Consider the following 19,258-nt stretch of genomic DNA (forward strand, 5'->3'; position numbering starts at 1 on the left):
TCAGAAGCAAACACCATTGTCACGTTGTGATTATAATCTGGATCCTGATCACACGTCCCTAGTTTCTCATCTGGTCTATGAAGGTTTTTGTTTTGTTGTTTGTTTTTCCCCCAGAGCAATAATCAGACTGAATCTCAGTCCCTCAGTTTAGCTAACTTGAGGGTACAATGGAAACACGGGAGCGTGACCTCACAGCATTTGCTATCTCAAGGAAAAGAATGATCTGGATTTATTTTGGAGGCTGACTCCAGTGTGTGGAATGCTTTCTTATCTGCCCTGAGCAGGCCTGTGTTACGTGACGTGTGTAATTCCAGCAGAGCCATGGTTCACCCGTGGGACCTGGTCACCGAAGTGTGACTTGTGAAGGGATGACTAGGCTTCTGAGAAATGGTTCTCAGATTTCAGATCCCTTTGCTTGCCACCTGAGTAATCGCAGCTCTTATTTTCTGGTGCCTTTTATTTATTCTCTTCATTGCAACAGACGTATGCATAGGAGCTTTCTCCCCTTTGCTTTTATTTCTCTCTCTCTCTCTTTTTTCTTCCTCAGATGTCATCTGTATATCAGATAGAGACACTTTGCCACTTGGATATTTTAGAAACTTGTCCCTTGCCTGTAACCCTGAACAAAAGTAGTACTCTTAGAATTCACAGTTATTATGAGCAGATTTTAAGTAGAAGTTAAAAGAAAAATTTTCTTAGTATAATTGAATAAAGGTAAGAGTGAGCAGGGGCTGGGGTGGGGTTGTGGCTCAGTGGCAGAGCCCTTGCCTAGCACACACAGGCCCCTGGGTTCAGTCCTCAGCACCACATAAAAATAAATAAATAAAATAAAGGTATTGTGTCCAACTACCAAAAAAAAAAAAAAAATATGAGCAGGGGAGGGATTTGCCCACGAATGCCCAGATGTTCTGTTCTGCTTCCTGACACACAACTTCAACTTGAGCACACGGGATTTCTCTTGAATATTGTCACCAGACTGGCGAGGGGCTTTAGAGGAACCATGCATGCTTGGGAAATGAGTTATCTTCATAACAGAGGAGAACACTAAGGACAGTACTTACTGTCACTTTTGCCCCAAGAATGTACGATTCACAGCACAGCTGAGGCTGCTGCCCAGAAACCACCCAGGGAGCCAGCACATCTTCCCCTCTCTACAGGCTTGCTTTTCGTTTTTTGAATAGTCATTTTTACTTAATCCCTGATGAAATCTTTGGCTGGAGGGGCCAGGGACAAATTGAGGCGTGCTCATGAGACCAGACTGAATGGAATGTGCATCTTTTTTTTCTATAAAGATAACTTGAGTTTGGGACCCATGTTCCTAAAATGATAATAAATAAGTAAGTAAATAAATAAAGATTCACATCTCGATGAAACTCTCTGGAGACGCTTATGAAAACAACTAGTGAAATATTTCATTCTGGCCAAAAGGAGCTCTTGTTTTGTTCCCTCAGTGAGCTTTCCAGAGAGTTCCAGCACTCTCCTCCTGAACCTGGCATCCACTACTTGGGAGGCCAGGTCAGCACTCTGGCTGACTGTCCTTGGGAAGCCCAGTAGTGAGGAGGAGGGCGCCCCTGGGGAAGGGGTCAGAGGGTGCCCAGAGTTGGGGCCCAGGGGTGTTGGTAGGGCTGAGAGGCGAGCAGAGTCTGAAGAGAAGATGGAGTCTTGCACTGTCTTGAGGGTGTGTCCACACATCGCAAATCCCCAGCCAAGGTTCCTAGGCCTTTCACCACATGTCACATCAGCGCCGTCTCCATAGCAAAATGAAAATGTTTTAAGGATCTTTCAGCAGCCCTCCCAAGTAATCCACATTCTTGTCATTGAAGACCTCATGGGGCGTTTGTAAGAACAGAATCTGATGACCGCCTCTGGGTTGGCTTCATATGCCGTCAGCCCTTCGAGCCAGACTAAATGGAAAGGGGGGTGGATGTAGATAAGGATATTGTAATTTCAAGACGAGTTAAGATGCTTTAAACTTGGGCCCCAAACTGACCCCCAAATGGCACATGTACATCAATGGAAGTGATGTCACTTGCCGTTTGCTATCAAATTGGTTTCTTTCTCGGCGTTTTTATTTTCTAGGGTTTCAGAATAAGGGATCTTGTTGTTTATTATTACTTTTTCTCAGGTTTCATGGCAGCCACCCAACATCCACCGCTCTTCCTCTGATTTCTTTTATCCCAAAAGTCTGATTCGCCGCACAGGACGGACTCGGTCTCTGCAGGTTGGCGCTGTGTCTGGGCGGAGCTGGGAGCCGCTGCCGTGGGCCTGGGCTTCTCTGTGGCTTTCTGTGGCTGCCTTCCTCACGTAACTTGTCCCCTCCTGCAGAAGTCCGTGCTGCCCTCACCCGAGTGCACCTCACGCTCTGGCCTGGGCTGTTCGCTCTGATGGGTGCTTGCCTTCAGAGCAGTGGCTAACGTGTCGCCTCCATTAAAGCCGGGGCACAGAAAGCTGCCGTGTGGTCCTGCACACCCATGTTTGTTCAAGGAACAAACATTGGCCACACTCCCGGGTGCAGTGCCAGCCTGGATGCTGTCCATCTCGCCTCGTAGGGGAGAAAAGACAAGTCATGATAAAATGGGACAGAAACATGTCACGCGTCCTGGATCTCAAACACCACATTCTCTGGGGATGTCACATGAGGCCAAGGTCTCCAGGGACACTTCCTGAGAGATGCAGTCTTTAAGTTGAATTCTGGAGGCTGGAGAGGATTGGAACAGGTGGAGATGAGGAGAAAGCAACAGGCCCAATGAGAACCCAAAAGCTTCGAGCAGGGGGAAGCCGTGCCGGGGGGAGGGGATTGGATCCAGAATGGATTTGCGAAGGGAGAGTGGGCCCCCGTCTGTGGAGGCTGAGTATCCATCTAGATTCTCATTTGCTCTCCTAGTAGTTCCTGTGGAGGTTGTTAATCTTAATCCCATTTTACAGAGACTGAGACTGAGGCCTCTCACAGTTAAAGAACTTCTCCGAGTTTCCCCACTGATAAGCAGAAAAGCTAGGATTGGATCTCAGGTTTCCAGGAGCCCACAGTCATTTTCTCTTTACTCTGCTGCAAGGGGCCAGTGAGAGAGAGACCTCGATGCCAGGAAGAGGAGAGCCCGAAGTGCTCGAAAGGGCCCTCTTGGGGGACCGCTGCTGAGCATGAGGAAGAAGAGTGTGGCCTGCCTTGTGTGCCCTCCTGGAGCAGTGAGGGACTCCGTCTTCCACAGGAGCAGCCAGGCAGGAGACCATGTTGCTGCCCAGACTCACTTTCTCGAGGGTCCCTGAGAAGCCAGGCCTGGGAAATTGCAAGTGACTTTCCGCTCTCCCACGCTGGCCCAGACGAATCCCATTCCACAGCCCTGGTGACAGTTTGGGACTCAGCCCAGTACTCCTGTCGGGGCTTTGTCCTGTGCCTGCCCGAACTGCACTAAGGAAGAGTTGGAGCTCCCATCTGATTTTATCCCAGTTCATGTCTGAAGTATAGAATTTTATAGTGGGAAGAAACCTCATGGAGCTGAGCCTCCGAGTCCCTCCCCCTGCAGAATGAAGCCGATGGAGCAGCGTGCCCAAGGCCGCACCGGCCACTGGCTGCAGAGACTGTACACTCCGGTTCTCTGACTCCAGGCTTTGGGGGCCTTGCAGTGCCCGTGGTACCAGGTTCCGACTTGGATTGTGTGGGACCTTCTTTCTATTTTAAGGCTCAGCCCCAAGGGCACAGTTCCCACACACAGCAAAATGAGAGGCTTCTGAACCCAAAGGAACAGCTTATAATGGACCCCTCCCTCTGTGAGGAGCCCTGCTCAGACTTAATGCCTCTACTTGGAAGGAAGTTGCATTTTCAATAGTTCCCCTGCCCCCAATAGTACATTCTTAATTCAATTAGTGTCATATTTTCTTGGCCTAAGACCATGGCTAAGTGGTACGTTTTCATGACTTGAAGAAAAATACCACGAAGTGTGATTTTTTTTTTTTTTTGGTTTGCTCTAGACCCTTAAGAGAGAGAACGTGAATATCTGTTTCTAATAACTTCTCCCTTTCTTTCCTGTTGTTCAAAAGGAACATCTGATTCCCATTAACCAGCTGTAAATATCAGTGAAGTCAACTTAGCCCTATCACAGAACTCTGTAAACAGCCTGGGACCTGGCGGGGCCTCCCTTCCCCTCTGCCAGCAGGGTGGCTCCCAGGACCTTTGCCTGGACACTCCAAGGGACACCTCTCTCAAGTCACGGTTGTTTCCATCTTTCCAGTGCTTTGACCCACACAGCAGCTCCTTTTCACCACGTCACGAAGCCCCCTTCGCTATTAGATGAGCTTGTCCTTGTAGGGACAGCCAGTACTCTGTGCCCCAGAAATAAGTCCTGGTTTTGTCACAGAGGAAAGTTATATTTATAAGGAGAAAAGTCGTTTGATTATTTACATTCAGAAATCACTCCTTCCTTTCCTTCAAATTAGAGGTAAAAGAAAAAAAAAGATGAAAGAACATATTCTGGTTTTACTTCTTTGGAGGAATTTTATGTGAATACCAATGACTTTTGTCTATAAGTAAAACTCAGTTCTGACCATTTCTAATTCATTGTAGGCAAAGTGCATGGTACTCCCAGGACCAAGCTGTAATAACCCAGAATGGGTCACTTGCTTTTGAATTAAAAAGGAGTTTCTTTGCTGTACTTTGAAGGCTAAAAGCATGAATTGACTAACTTACAAAATGGGCATGAGTTTTTTTTTTCTTGTGAAACTAACATTCACTTATTACAATGTACATTCTTGAAAATCTAGAACCAAAACAAATACCATGTATATGTTTTTTTTTAAAGCCATGATATGATTTTATGATGAGAAACCTTATGTACATCTAGGACAAGGAAATAATATTGTGGACTCTCACTGTCACTACAATGTCATCACTGCACATCCTGCTTTCTTTGTCCATAGGCCTGGGGATTTCATCCCCTCTGGGGGTCATTGCAACACAGTCAGTCAGACGCAGAGGTGTTAAGATATGTGCTAGGAAGACATCCAGGCCTCTCAGCCATGGTCAAGCCTGGTGACATTTGTGCAGCTGTGTCCTAGCTCCCTCTGCTTCCTCTCCAAACACTCCAAAGGAGTTACTTTCACCCTGACTTACATTCAGTGCGTGCAGATGTTAAAAGTGTCCCTTCTTCTGCAGCAGTTGGCACCACCCCGTCTGAACACCAACCAAAGCCCAAGGCAGGTACCGTCAGCATCAACAGTACTAGGATCAGGTGCCAGTCATCTTATACCTATAGTTGTTCCATAGGCGCTCCGAGAGCATTCTGATCTGGCTGCCGTTGCCTGTAGTCTCTGTGGCCCTCTTAGACTTCTTAGAGCCTGGCAGCGGACAGATGCAATTAGTGGTTGTTGCCTCTCTGCTCCTCCTGGACTGGGAGAGTACAGGGGTATCAGAGAGCCTCCCAATACTGTCCTGGGGGCCTGCGGGCATCATGGCCCAACTTGGAAGGTACATGAAAAAATGTCATTTCTGCACGTCCTCAACAGGCAGAGCGCTGGTAAGTGCTTTGAATGGTCAGCGTTTGAAGAGAGGTGTCAGCTCGGGGGAAACATCAGGAGTTCTCCTCCATTCATCTTCTCCTGGTGACAGTGACGGTGCCTCCCAAATGGTCAGGCAGATGAACCCAGGCAAAGCTTGGGGTAGGGATGGGAGTGTGGGTTAACTGGGGTAGAGGGCTTTTAAAGGATTTCCTGAAGAAAGCAAAAAGGTGTGCTTTTCCAAGCATCCAGCTACTCACTATTGATTAAATGTCCCCCCACACACACCTTTTATTCCCCTTCCCTTTTAAATGAACTGCTAGTCTTCCAGTGAGGTCTTTCTTTGTTATTTTTTAAAGAAAATTAGAAATCTTGTGAACAGTGAATATGGGAAGGTGTGCTGGGGAAATCAATGGTGAGCACACAGACCCCATCTTCGTGGGCTTGAGTGGGACAGCCCTGTGCTCTTAGAAGCCTGTTAGGGAATGCTCCTTTCTTCTTCCCGTTGCCAAAAATAAGGATTCAACAATTTGCCTCACTCACTGGCAAAATACTTTGAGAGATCACAGCCTTATACAATCCCCTCTCCGTCCCCCTTGCCCTCTCTGTCCTACCAGCCCACATTTTGTGGGTGTTGATGTTGTTGCCAAAGATGGCATCAAAGAAATAACCGAGCTTCTCCAACTGTACTTTCAAGTTGTGTTTTTTTCTACAAGGAAAAAAGTGCTTAAAGGAAAGTTAGCAAATTACATTTGTTTTTTCCTTTTAAATGAACATTTCGATAATTTTATTTAACTCAGTAGCTAATGAGTAAACCAGTCAGATATAATATCCTGTTTAAATGGAGATTGGGCTTCAGGGACTTATATATTTTTTAATTAATTTTTTATAAGCACCTTATAGCTATACATAAGCGTGAGGTTCATTTTGACATATACTTATATGGAATAAATTTATTCCATTTCAGTCCCTAATACCTCCTCCTTCCCTACCCCTCTTCCCTGGCCTCCCCCCGTCTATTTATTGTTTTTATAAATTTGTATTTGATAGGAATACATAAAGGTGGAATTCACTGCGGGACACACACATGCACACAGCATGATTTGGTTAACCTCATTCTGTGTCCCTCCCCTTTCCCATTCTCCTCAACCGCCCCCACCCCTTCTTTAGTCCTGTGATCTTCTACTTTCATGGTATTTCCCCTCACTCCTTTATTTTGTTTTAGCTTCCACATAGGAGAGAAAACATTTGGCCCTTGAATTTCTGAGTCTGGCTTATTTCACTTAGCATGAACTAAACAGATGTTTCTCAAAGGAAGAAATACAAATGGCCAACAAATGTATGAAAAAAATGGGGCTGGGGTTGTGGCCCAGAGGTAGAGCGCTTGCCTAGCATGCATGGGGCACTGGGTTCGATCCTCAGCACCACATAAAAATAAAATAAAAATATTGTTATCCACCTACAACTAAAAAATAAATATTTTTTAAAATATATGAAAAAATGTTCAGCTTCCCCAGCAATCAGGGAAATGCAAATTAAAACTACATTGAGATTTTACCTCACTCCAGTTAGAATGGCAGTCATCAAGAATGCAGATATTAATAAATGCTGGTGAGGATGTAGGCGGAAAGATACACTCAGACATTGCTGGTGGAACTGCAAATTAGTACAACCACTCTGGAAGGCAGAATGGAGATTCCTCAAAAGACTAGGAATGAAACCACCATGACACAGCTGTCCCACTCCTTGGTATTTATCCAAAATAACTAAAATCATCATACTACAGTGATATAGGCACATCAATGTTTATAGCAGCACAATTCACAATAGCCAAATCACCAGCCCAGGTGATTTTCAACAAATGAATGGATAAAGAAAATCTGGGATATATACACAATAGAGTTTTACTCAGTCATAAAGAAGAATGAAGTATTGGCATTTGCTGGTAAGTGGATGGAACTGGAGACCATCATGCTAAATGAAATAAGCCACACTCCACTTGCTTTTAGAAATAAGCCACACTCCACTTGCTTTCAGCAGCTTAGAGTTGGGAAACCTTGCTATTTCCTTTTCTCCTTAGAAGTGAACTTACCTTTGGGGATACTTCATATTTATTATATGTTTGAAATATAGACACAAGAGGAATTTTGTTCATCATAAACTCCTGTACAGAGTTCTGGAAACAAAGGCTGCTGACCCATTCAGTTAGTGAATTCAGTTCATAATTACCAGGTCACTGTGGGTACTCTGAATATCTGAATGGGTTGAAATGGTAATTTAGGTTAAGTCATTGCATGTAGGGATCAGACAGGGAAATGAGAATTATCTATAAAATTTTGTTGCAGCTCAATGAGGAGATGCTGGACTTAGATAAATGATAAGAAACAACTGGTGGGATTTGGGAGGAAGACAGGGCATCAGGAAGTCTGTGCCTGAAGGTTGAGATGAGTTTCAGTGTGTGGATTTGTCTGCTCTGTTAGAGGACAGCTCTCTGCCTCTTGAAGATTTATTAGTCATAACAGCAAATCATGTGTCCATTAGGGGGGAAAACATGGCTGGAAGTAAAAAAGGGACTCAATAGTAAATAAGATATTAATTTAAAATTCAACATGTTCAGAATTTTAGGTATTTCCTATTGAATTCAAAATTCTAAATATTTAAGATTAAACACTGCAAAGATAATTGTTCAATTCTTAAAAGTAATTTATTATCTTCTTAAAGGCAAGACCTTTAACCTCCAGCTGAGAGCAAATGCACTCCCAGAGCCATTAGGGACCCGGCAGGAAGCAGGGGAGCCACTGTGCTGTTGAACCCTGGAGCACAGTTCAGGAGGCAGCAGATGCAGAGCCGTCCTGGCAGATAAGACAGGCCTGTGCAAGGTCACTGCCAGCCATCACGGGAGGGGCATGAGTTACTGAAGTGAGACCAGGCAGGAAGACAGTCTGTGAGAGGGTGCAGAAGCGCTTCTCGGGGTTCCTAAGAAGGGGAAGGTACTGTCAGTTCCTGCGACCAGACACTAGGAATTATGAACACATCTGTGTTCTGAGGAGGAGGAGGCCTAACGTGGTGGTATGGAGAACTCTAGGCGGCCTTGTCGGTGTGGCTCACATCTGAAAAGAATATTCCATCCTGAGGAAGTGAATGCAGGCAGTGCCCTTTGATATTCGAGACTAATTGGCCAAGAAATCAAGTCTAATGCTGATCACTTGCTTCACGCCTGGCTGGACCTTCGAAGGTATCATCTCGTTTAAGACTATGAAGCAGCTGTCGCTGGTTCTCTCTCCCCTGTTTGTTTTATAAATGAAGAAGCTGGGACTCAAGAAAGGTAAAAGGAAAAAAAAAAAAGAAAGAAAAATTCCCGTAATGCTGCACAACTAGCGGAACCTGGATTTGAGCTGAATTATTTGACTCCAGAACTAGATTTTAACCCCACCATATTACACTACGCAGAGTTGTGTTTGATCCCCTTACTTCAATACAGACAGGAAGACAAAGAAGGGCCATTGTAAGGAGTAGGAAGTAGGAATGTAACTTGACCATGAACGGGAGGTCTAAGGAAGTAAATTTTATAAAAGAGTTTGATGGGTCAGGATGGAGCAAAAGTAAACAGTGGTGAGCGGGAAGTTCCATGCAAGGGTCATTTCTGAAGCTCTGAAACATCTTGAGCGTTTTCCAGATAACACTAACTAGCCTAAAGATACGAGGGGCAGAGCAGTCACTCTAAGAGCCTTGGTAGGCTTGGTGACCAGCTGAATTGACTTTGAAAACTGACTCTGGATTATTTCAGAATCAGAGAACCCAGGGGCAGGCCCATGCAGATTGGAGGTGATTCAGATCTGAAAACGTTTAAAGAATCAAACTTGATGAAAATGCAAATTGTTCATTATCCCTTAAAACCTTGAGCCCAGTAATATTCATAGTCCAAACAGGATGAACGCCTTGGAGAAAGCCTAGATAACTCACAAGCTCCGCTAATCCGAGGAGGAAGGAGGGAGAAACGCAGCTTGAACAGGCTAGCTTGTCCTGAGCCCTGTCTCAGTGGAGTTCTTTGTCTCTGGGAGACAGCAGAGGGGTCCTTTCCCACTAGTGCTCAGATTGGTCTTCAACTCTATTCCTATCATCGTGGACAGGACAAGAGCCACCGAGCAGTTCAGAGCCGTCCCCAGGTGTGTTATCGCAGGAAATGGCAGTGATGTCCCTGGCCCACTCTCGGCAAAAACAGGGATGAGTTCCATACAAGACACCACCAAGCTCAGCATGTGACTTGGCTTTTCAATTAATGCCCAGGTGCTTGTTAAGGAACACAGGCCCTTGTCACAGCAGCTCCAGTAAATGAAGACCTGTCACCCCTGCAGCCCGCCTCTCCCACCCACCTCCACCCCAGGGCACTCAGGCAGCGAGCCCACAGGACAATGAGCATATTTTCAGTTAGCATTCCTTCTTTTCACCCTCTTTGTTCCATAGCTGTGTTGGGAAATACATGAGTGCACTCACCTCATGATGTAGACAAAAATCAAGTGCAGGAGTTACCTAGGTTCAAATCCTAACTCAGACCCTTCCTACCTCTGCAGCTTTGATCACTCATACCTCTTTCTCATCTGTAAAATGTGGTGAAAACCTATCTCACTGAGCGGATTCAATGTGGTTAAGCTGATACAGGCTCAGCACAGGCCAGTCACATAGGAATTGGGCAATAAACACTGGCTATTATTGATATTCCTGTGTTGCTGCTTAAATAAGAGGTTTTAATTTGATACCAAGTTTAGCAAATATTAAGTCCTGGCTACTTGAACCTGAAGGACTACCTGTATTTAATTATCCCACAGAGATGGATGTCACTTCAACTTTCATTAAAAGGACGTTTTAAAAACAATTTTTAAAGGAAGGTTATATTTGGGTAATGCCACTTCTGTAGTTTGATTGAGAAATGGATCTAGAAACTGGACATTCTTTGAGTAGTGTAACACAGATCCTTTCTTTTCCAACATGCTCTGATGTAGAATTTTCTCATATTGAAATTCACCTGTGATTGGGAAATAGTAGCTTCAATCACAGTTGGAGGAGAGCCCTTGTATGTGGCAGGTCGTGGAAGCGCTGAGCGACGCGTGCCTCCATCTGGGCATAGTGACGCTTCTCCCACCACCGCCCAGTCAGGTATCTCTGGGCACAGCCCTCCTGTGAGTGTGGCTTTGAGAATGAGTCCGACCACGCCTGCCTTGAGTGGCCAGCTGTGTCTGCGCTCCTTGTTTCAGGTGTGAATTGGAGACACAGCACCTGTGCTGTTAGGAGTTCTTTGGGTTCAGTTATACCTATATTCAAGGTGTCATTTATTGGTAGGAACAGTGCCAAAGGGAAATGTCCTATTCTATTGTAGACCTTAACATCGTCCACTCCAGAAAATAACTGCACAGACATGAGGAAGTCTCTCAAGACCAGGACCTTGGTTTTCTGTGTAAAACTTTCCAAAATATGCCAAGCAGAGGGGGGAGGCTCTCAACCCTAGTTCATTCACTTCCCGTGGGTCCCGCCTGCATAACCAACACTCTCAGGGTTCTCAAGTACCTATGAGGAGGTCCTGTTTCTTCCACCTTCTTCAAGCTCAGGATGTTCTCTGTGTTAGGCTCAAATCATGGAAGAGACATGAGTTGGTGCCTGCAAATAAATTCGAGCTCATTCTCTCCACAAATGTTTATGCCTTCTGCATACCTGTGCAAAGCATTGGATGTATGCAGTGGTGACTACTGTGTGAGGGTGGAGAGCATGACCAAAGTCAAGGGGGAAGCAGACCTGATGCAGCAAAACCAATAAATGTATCAATTGGAATTTTTATTCACAAAGGAAAAAGTAAGAATGGCACTGTGAGAACTCTGGCCTGGAGAGCAGGGAGGGCCTCCCTGAGCAGGTGATACCTAAGACTTGAGGCTTGAAGGAGGAAAAAGAGTCAGCCCAGTCAGGTTGTGGGTAAGAGCACTGCAGGCTGAGGGAGCATCGGGGATAAGAACCCCCAGGCAGGGAGGTGCTCCTGCTTCTGTGAATGATGACAGGTGACGAGTGACAAGGTAGGAGAAGGCAGCGGAGTGTTAGCGAGGCCCTGGGAGTTGTGGTTTTATTCCGAGTTGACGCTGAAGCCAAAAGCAGGATATTGGAAGTTCAAATTATGTTCTTTAAAAGAAATAAAATAAATCTCTTTTGAAAGATCCACTGGGTGCCAAGTGCATTTGAAGAAGTCAAGGGCAAGAACTGGAAGCCCACAGTGGGGGGCATTGCTATAGTCCAGAGGAGCTGAGGTGGTGACAGGGCTGGGATTGTGGCCATGCAGAGGGGGAGCAGTGTGCTGCATGAGAAAGCCAGAGGTTTTTGTGGGGAGCAAGAAGAGGAAGACACTGAGAAAGGCCCCAATGCACTTTCGGTGCCAGGTCTCAAAACTAGTCTACATGTCCCTTTCCTTCAAGGTTGTATTTTCCCTTATCTGCAAAGAAAAGATACTACATCTCTCCTCCTTTAACTAGTTTTAGTAAAGCTTAGGACCCCAGGCCTTCTTGATTCTGATGCCATGGCTGAAATCTCACAAGTCACCATTTATTTTACAGCCAACCAGGACCTCTTCAGAAAGTATTTATTCCAGACCAGGATCCAGCATCCCTGGCTCACCAGGTCACACTATCTATGTAAGTATCTGCTTCCAGAAGGGACATTTGTGGGGCAGCTAGTTTGGGGATTGAAATAGCAGAATGGACAATCCAAAACAGAAACTAATGCAAAATGATTCATCTCTAACTGTTAGAGATCCAGTGTTCATCTTGGTACATCAGCCCTCCAGGTCATATTTTCCTTCAGGTGATTCAATTTGTATGTGGTCATCAAATCACAAGATGATTGCAAAATGCAGGACTTATAAATTTTTTTTTTTAGTGCTGAGGATCAAACCCCAGATCTTGCAAATTATAATGAGTGTCTCCTCCAGTCCTGGACTTCTAAAATTGTGACACCTAACTTATATACAGATATATAGGGATTAATTATATATTTTTATAACACTGTTGCTGAGTATTCTTAAATTCTGACATCAAAGATATTTAAATATTTAGTTTATTAAATAGGCAGTTCTTGGTTTTAGCCATCTGGGAACTGATTTCTTGACCATCTATTTGAGATTTCTTTCCTTTCCTGTAGTAAATTAGAAAATTATTCTTCAGGTTTACACATTTTTATATTTAACAAATTCTTCACATAATTTTTCTTAAGCTTTAGATTATTTAAGGGGGGAAAAACTGATTAACTGATGGTATAAATTGGTAATTCATTGGAAAGCATGGCTGTGCTAAGCAAGGGTTTTTGGTTTGTTTTAAGGTCTTCACATTTTAAACAAGACATAAAATTTACTGGCAATAGTTTCTCAAGAAATGAGACTGCAGAGTAACAATTCCCTCCATTTAACTTTACTAGGCAAAAGTAGACAACGAAATCCTGGATTACAAGGATTTAGCCGCCATCCCCAAGGTCAAGGCAATTTATGACATTGAACGTCCTGATCTCATTACCTATGAGCCTTTCTACACCTCGGGCTATGATGACAAGCAGGAGAGACAGAGCCTTGGAGAGGTAATAAGTTCCTGGTGGTTGCAGGATGCACCGCAGTTCACTTTCTTTGTAGTCACACGTGCAACAACTGATGTTTGGAGTTAAAATAAATCAGTCTTTTCGACTGTCTTTTGTTTGTGGGTTTCTGCACCAGGTGCTTTAAGGTATTCAAAACCCGTCACGTGATCTGTGTCCCAAGGGAAGTTACAGAGGTGGGAGAACCAGTGAACTGCACATAAAACAGCAGAGTCGGGCTGGGACAGAAGCTGTAGAGTTGTCAGGGAAGACTAGGGGAGGGAGGGTCTTCTGAGGGTCTTGACCTTCAAATGAGCCTGAAATATATTCATGGGGACCTTGATGAGAGAGAGCATATCTTCGAAATTTTGGTAGCTACAGTTTTCAGCATCTTCACATAATCAGTTTGTACAAGAAAAGAAAAAAAGTAGAGATTGCGGTAACAGCCAAGGACATTGGGATGAGGTGAGACCTGGAATCAAGTTACCTGGGCTCCACCCAGGGATCACCACACACTGGTGGTCTGACGTTGCCATGTGACAACCATTCCAATTCCACCTCCCTCATCTGGAAAATAGGCTACCTCACAGGGGGCTAGAAAGGATTACATAAACTAATCGATGTAGAGCAGTTAACAGAGGGACAGATGTGTAAATGTTCAGCAAATGGCAGCTGCCACCATTATTACCTGTCCTCCTGGGGCTTCGTGGTGCTTGGCCAGCAGACACACCCCACTGCTGGACCACAGCTTCACATCCCTTGGGCTCCTCCCTCTGGTCTTTTTCTCCTGGCCTCTTCAACTCATTCTTTTTTTTTTTCCTATTTATTTATGTATTTATTGGTGCTGGGGACTGATCCTGAGCTAAACACATGCTGTACCTCAGAGCTACTGCCCCAGCACCCCTTCCCACTTTAGTTTTTAAATTGGAATCATCTGTAGACTAATTGAGTCCATTGAGGGAGATGTTGACCAAATAGTTGCCTCAAATCAGCCATTCAGCCAAATTTAAACGAGAGTGGACAATCACACAGTGTTTTTAGGCTTAAATGAGATAAAGGAAAAGCATATTAGTATAGTGAATCTGTTTAATTTGTCGTCAGCTATACACAGATAATATTTATTGTTTTATAATTATATTTACATTGATTTATATTTATATAACATTCCTCCTATTTGTTTATTTTCTAATTGGGGTTTTATTCCAGATCATAACTCTTCATTGCCATGGTCCATTAAACCAGAGGTGACATCCATTTTCATGTAGTACCACCTAGTGGTTACTTTGCTGTATTGCATCTATTGCATCTTTGGCAGCTCTCAAATGCAGTTTGATTGGCCTGGGCTGTTGAGTTGCCATTGGGCAACAAAGAGTGTTGCAAGGTGACCTAAGTGATCAAGGACAAGGAGAGGTTCCCGAACAAATTACATAGGGGCTGGTCTTAGAGCAAGTAGATGAGACTTTATTAATGTTCAAGTCATACAACCAAGGAGGAGCTGAGTTTTTTTATGGTGGTCTGTGTTTCCAAGTGAATCCATTTTGGGCAGTAAAACATCAGGCTCTTAAGGTTTAAGGCTTTGAAGTGAAATTTTCAATATTTAAAATCAGACTGTTGCTGGACACAGTGATGCACATCTATAATCCCAGCAATTCAGGAGGCTGAGGCAGGAGGATTGCAAGTTTGAGCCAGCCTGAGCAACTTGGCAAAATCTTGTCTCAAAAAAAAAAGTCTGAGAGGTGTGTAGCTCAGTGGTATAGTACCCCTGGATTTAAGATTTAATCCCCAGTGCCCACAAAAACAAACAAACAAACAAACAAAAAACACTGACTCTGGTATTTACTAACCCTATATTTATGAACCATATGACTGAGAAAATTTCATATTTCAATCTCCTTCCCTGTAAACTCAAGGTAGAAAACAATAATTGCTACCTACCTCTAAAGTCTTTATATAAGGATTAGGTAAGGTATTTAGATTAGAACAGTAATTCATACATAAGTGCTCAACAGAAATTCTAGCTGCTCTCAGATTCAATGCCATTACCATCATAACCTGGAATGGTGACCTAAGGGTTTCTCTATGGATGGAGGATGTCTCCTGGAATATGCAGGGAGTCAATTTTACAAGTTATTCTATTATTTATTCCATTCATTATTAACACTTCCTTTGTAGAATCCATATATAGACATTTTAGAAACACAGGAGTAACTTTGAGTCCTGCATAGCCCTCCACCTGGGAGAGTGGATCCAGAATGCATCATCAGAGCAGGAGCAGAGCTAGCTTCTCCATAGGAAGCCATCCTTGACCAGCAAAGATGCCCTAGAGACAGGCCATAGCTGCAGCCATTACCATGGGGCCTGAGGAAGCTTGCAGTGCAAGAGAGTCTGCCATGTCATTGTTAGCGTGGGGAAAAGATCAAATTCTAAAACTAAGAAATCCACCGCTGACATTGTTCTTTAGAATGCTCATTTTGCATTTCATTTCTAGTTGAAAACTTTTTGCATTTTATTTATTCAAACATTTTATTTATTCAGAAAATATTCACTGAGCACCAAATATGTGGCAAGAGCTACTTTCATCACTGGGAATAGATTGTTATAAACAGAGTCCTTGCCCTCATTGAGCTTGGGAGACAGGAAGCAAACAGATATACAGGAGAATTCTACAGGGAGGTAGTATCATGAAGAAAAATGAAGGAAAGTAACAAGAAAGAATGCTGGGGGAGAAGTTGCTGTTTTACACAGGAGGGTCACAGCAGGTGCTGTGTGAAGGTGACTTTGAACTGAAGCTTCATAGAATAGAAAATGGGGGTGAGCCCTGCAGGTGTCTACATGAAAAGCCCTGGTAGTGGAGGAAAGAGCAAGTCCAAAGGCCCTGAGGTGAGACGGGACTTGGCTTGTTGCTGGCCCTAAGGAAGCCTGTGTACCTGGACGATTGGAAGCCAGAAGTTGCGTGGTGGTGAAATTGGCCAGGCAGCCCGGACAGGATACCACATGTCTGGTCATCACACTCCTACCAAACTATTTTCCAGTGATTGCCAAAGTTATAATTTAGTTAAAAACATGTTTACAAAACCCCATGTTTCTGTAGATGTTATAACTCAGTACAGTGGAAATCTGGGCATAGTTTGAATATATAGGGGGAAATAATTCCATTTTGTCCAGTTTGATCACTTAAGACATCAATATGATTATTAAGTTAACAATACTATTAACAATATATTTGTTAAACCATGACTCTTGGGCAAAAAAATGTGCACTAGAATCTCTCCCAAGAACTTTATCAGAGTTTACCACGGGCCCCAGTAAATATTAAATCTGAAGACAGGGATGGGTAACAGATGTTGGCACGTGTATTTGGGATAATGTTCCCAACTAATCTGATAAGCAAATCTAATTAAAACTGGTAAAAAAAAAAATTTACAACATTGTGACTGACTTCTCTTTTATTGTCCTAGTCTCCAAGGACTTTGTCTCCTACTCCATCAGCAGAAGTAAGTACCATTTTGACCATTTTAATGAGTGAAATTTGCAAGTGGTTTGGATCTTGTCTGGACTGGAATTTTTTGGAAAAGGACACAACACATAAAGAAACAAAAACTGAGATTACAGTGGCCTAGGGATTACATACATGTAAGGTGGGACCTTAAAAGAGCAATGTATTTCTTTCTAAATGTGATCTGTGGAGTAAAAGGGGCCTCGTGTTAATCTGAATTTGTACCTCCAACTGCCAAGTGAATGTCTGGAGGGATTGAGGCCGCCATCCAGTGTGGGGCTCTCTGTGTCATCTACACTTAAGTTATCTGAACCCTAAGGCACTGGGTCACCTGATGAGGCCAACAGTGGTCATAGTGTCATCCATAAGCAGAACCATCTTCCCAGGAAGTCACTTCTTCTGGTGTAAACTCTATGTTCTGGTCTTAGCATCAAGCAGCTTTCTGGATACTCTTTCTAAAATCCATCGTAGAAAATCTCTATAATTCAAGATCGTGAAAAGTCCATAATATTTCCATGGTTTGTGGGTAAATACTGTGAGCAACTGATTTCTAGTACTGATCTAACAATTATAACTGAATTTATGAAGAACCAGCTTCAATTATGGACTAGTTTTAAGACTGAAGCACATCTTTTGGGGACTTTTTGTGTTGTCATTATATATATATATATTGTATATTTTATATGGCCAAGTAAATCAAACCAAAGTTTCCTTGACATTTGCTCTCCAATTTCACAAAGCTACCGCACTGAGATTTTAATTCAGTCATTCATCTGTTCTTTTAAGTTTTTTTTTTTAAAGAATGTGCTAGTAGAAGCTTCACAAAACAACAAACTCCTGAAACATAAAATACTTTTTGTATTCTTCCAACTTTTTTTGGACAGTTTTATATTGCATTTGTACATGTCTAATTTATTGTACCTATCACCCAATATGTCCTTTTCTGGGTTTGGACATGGGCGACATTTTATTCTATCAAAGTGATATGTCATCGTTTCTGAATTATTCTCCAATTGTTGAGTATATAATACCAATCTTTGCCTTTATGGATGGTGGTATTATAAAAATCTTTGAATTATTACTTTTAAAGATCATTTTAAATTCTTTCCCTGGAATATACTTCCCAAGGTGAGGAGTAGAATTACTGGCCTTAAGGCAATCATCAAGTTCTCCAGGTGTGTCAACTTAAAATGTCATCAGATATAGTGTTACAGCATGGGTCAGTGGTCAGAACGTAGGATGAGGTTAGCATATGGATGCCCATTGGATGGGAACCCCTACCTGTGCTAGCCATACACTTGTGTGTCTGACTGCTTGGAACCTTGTTTTCACGTTAGTGGGGAAGGAAGGCAATGCCATGCTCTTCCTTACCATTAGGAAGATCTGACATAGTTGGACACGCTTTGTAAAACTGAAAAGCACAATATAAACATGGCCATAGAGTTTATGATTTTACATCTTAATTTTTTAATAATTACAAGAACTGCAGGTTTGAACAAAATGCATTAGACACAGAATGCTCAGGTGCTTACGTATTTATGGAATGTGACCCTAAGAAGTAAACACCAACAGGTAGCCAAGATAACTCCCCAGCGATGTTGGCTATGGACCAGGTTTTGTTGGAAATGTGCCTAGGTAGCATCAAAGTATTTTGCCCTCACTCTTTCCCATGCTTTGTTTCCAGGGCTACCAGGACATTCGGGATCGGGTGATCCATCGATCCACCAGCCAGGGCTCCATCAACTCCCCTGTATACAGCCGCCACAGTTACACTCCAACCACTTCGCGCTCTCCCCAACATTTCCACAGACCTGGTAAGGGCCACAGTTCCCAGTATCCACCTACATGATAAGCTGTTACCTCTGTGTGAAATCCCGCCATGCATAGCATATTGAAAAATCTGACTGCTTAGTATTTTTGATCCTCTCCCATAGCAAAATGAAAACTGATACCCAACTATATTTTGTGTTATATCTTTTCTTGGAACATCAATCATTTTATGGCTATATTCACTGTAATTTATTAAATTATATTTTGACAGTGAAATATTGGAAGCAAAGGAGATTTTTTTTTCAGGTTTGATAAGATTTTTGTCACTTTGAGACTTATAATGAAGATCTCCACCAGGAAGTACTTTGATATGCTTTTTAGACATATCAGCATCATCTAAAATCCAGTACTAGCCATCTATTGACAGGGGTTTGGAATACCCTCTTCTAGGCACCTAGCATTTCTAAGCATGTGTGGCTATGTACCTTCCAGAAAGAGGACTCAGGCTTATACTAGTAACTTTTGAGATGCCTCCCAACCCTAAGATTTTGAATCAGACTTGGAATATGCAGAAATCTCAGGGATATACCACAGTAGAAAATGTCACGTAGTAGCAGACTTTAGGTTGCCCTTTTTTCTACAGAGAATTTAGTTCCTGTAGCTCTTAGTGAGGTCTGATGTGTGTAGCAGAATGGCGATCCCAGGAGAGATCCAGGAAGCCCCGAGAAAGCAAGTCACAGGGAAGATGTTGGCCTCCAAACAAACTTGGGGCTGATGTTGTCCATTTATGAAGACTTCACAAACCCATTCAAATCCTAACTTTTTAAATAACACAAGGAATAAAACCAAAGGAGATTTGCAGAATGTAATAAGATTGAAACTACTGGATATTGCAGTAATGTGTCCATT

The 19,258-nt window shown here is 43.2% G+C and overlaps 1 protein-coding gene across 5 annotated transcripts in view; it reads left to right on the top strand.

The window, feature by feature from the left end:
- The window catches only part of Ablim1 (actin binding LIM protein 1), a 186,827-nt gene that overhangs the window by 139,442 nt on the left and 28,127 nt on the right, over window positions 1-19,258 (top strand). For 4 of the 5 annotated variants that reach the window (XM_078045070.1, XM_078045097.1, XM_078045130.1 and 1 more), the window contains exons 9-12: window positions 12,078-12,155; window positions 12,934-13,089; window positions 16,542-16,577; window positions 18,264-18,393. In XM_078045070.1, coding sequence (XP_077901196.1) covers window positions 12,078-12,155; window positions 12,934-13,089; window positions 16,542-16,577; window positions 18,264-18,393 — 400 coding nt within the window. Of the gene's footprint in view, window positions 1-2,137; window positions 2,222-5,146; window positions 5,192-12,077; window positions 12,156-12,933; window positions 13,090-16,541; window positions 16,578-18,263; window positions 18,394-19,258 lie in introns of all 5 variants that reach the window. The other variant, XM_078045117.1, reaches the window with a different exon arrangement.

The sequence above is a fragment of the Ictidomys tridecemlineatus genome, chromosome 1, assembly GCF_052094955.1.
Source record: "Ictidomys tridecemlineatus isolate mIctTri1 chromosome 1, mIctTri1.hap1, whole genome shotgun sequence".
Lineage (NCBI taxonomy): Eukaryota > Metazoa > Chordata > Mammalia > Rodentia > Sciuridae > Ictidomys > Ictidomys tridecemlineatus.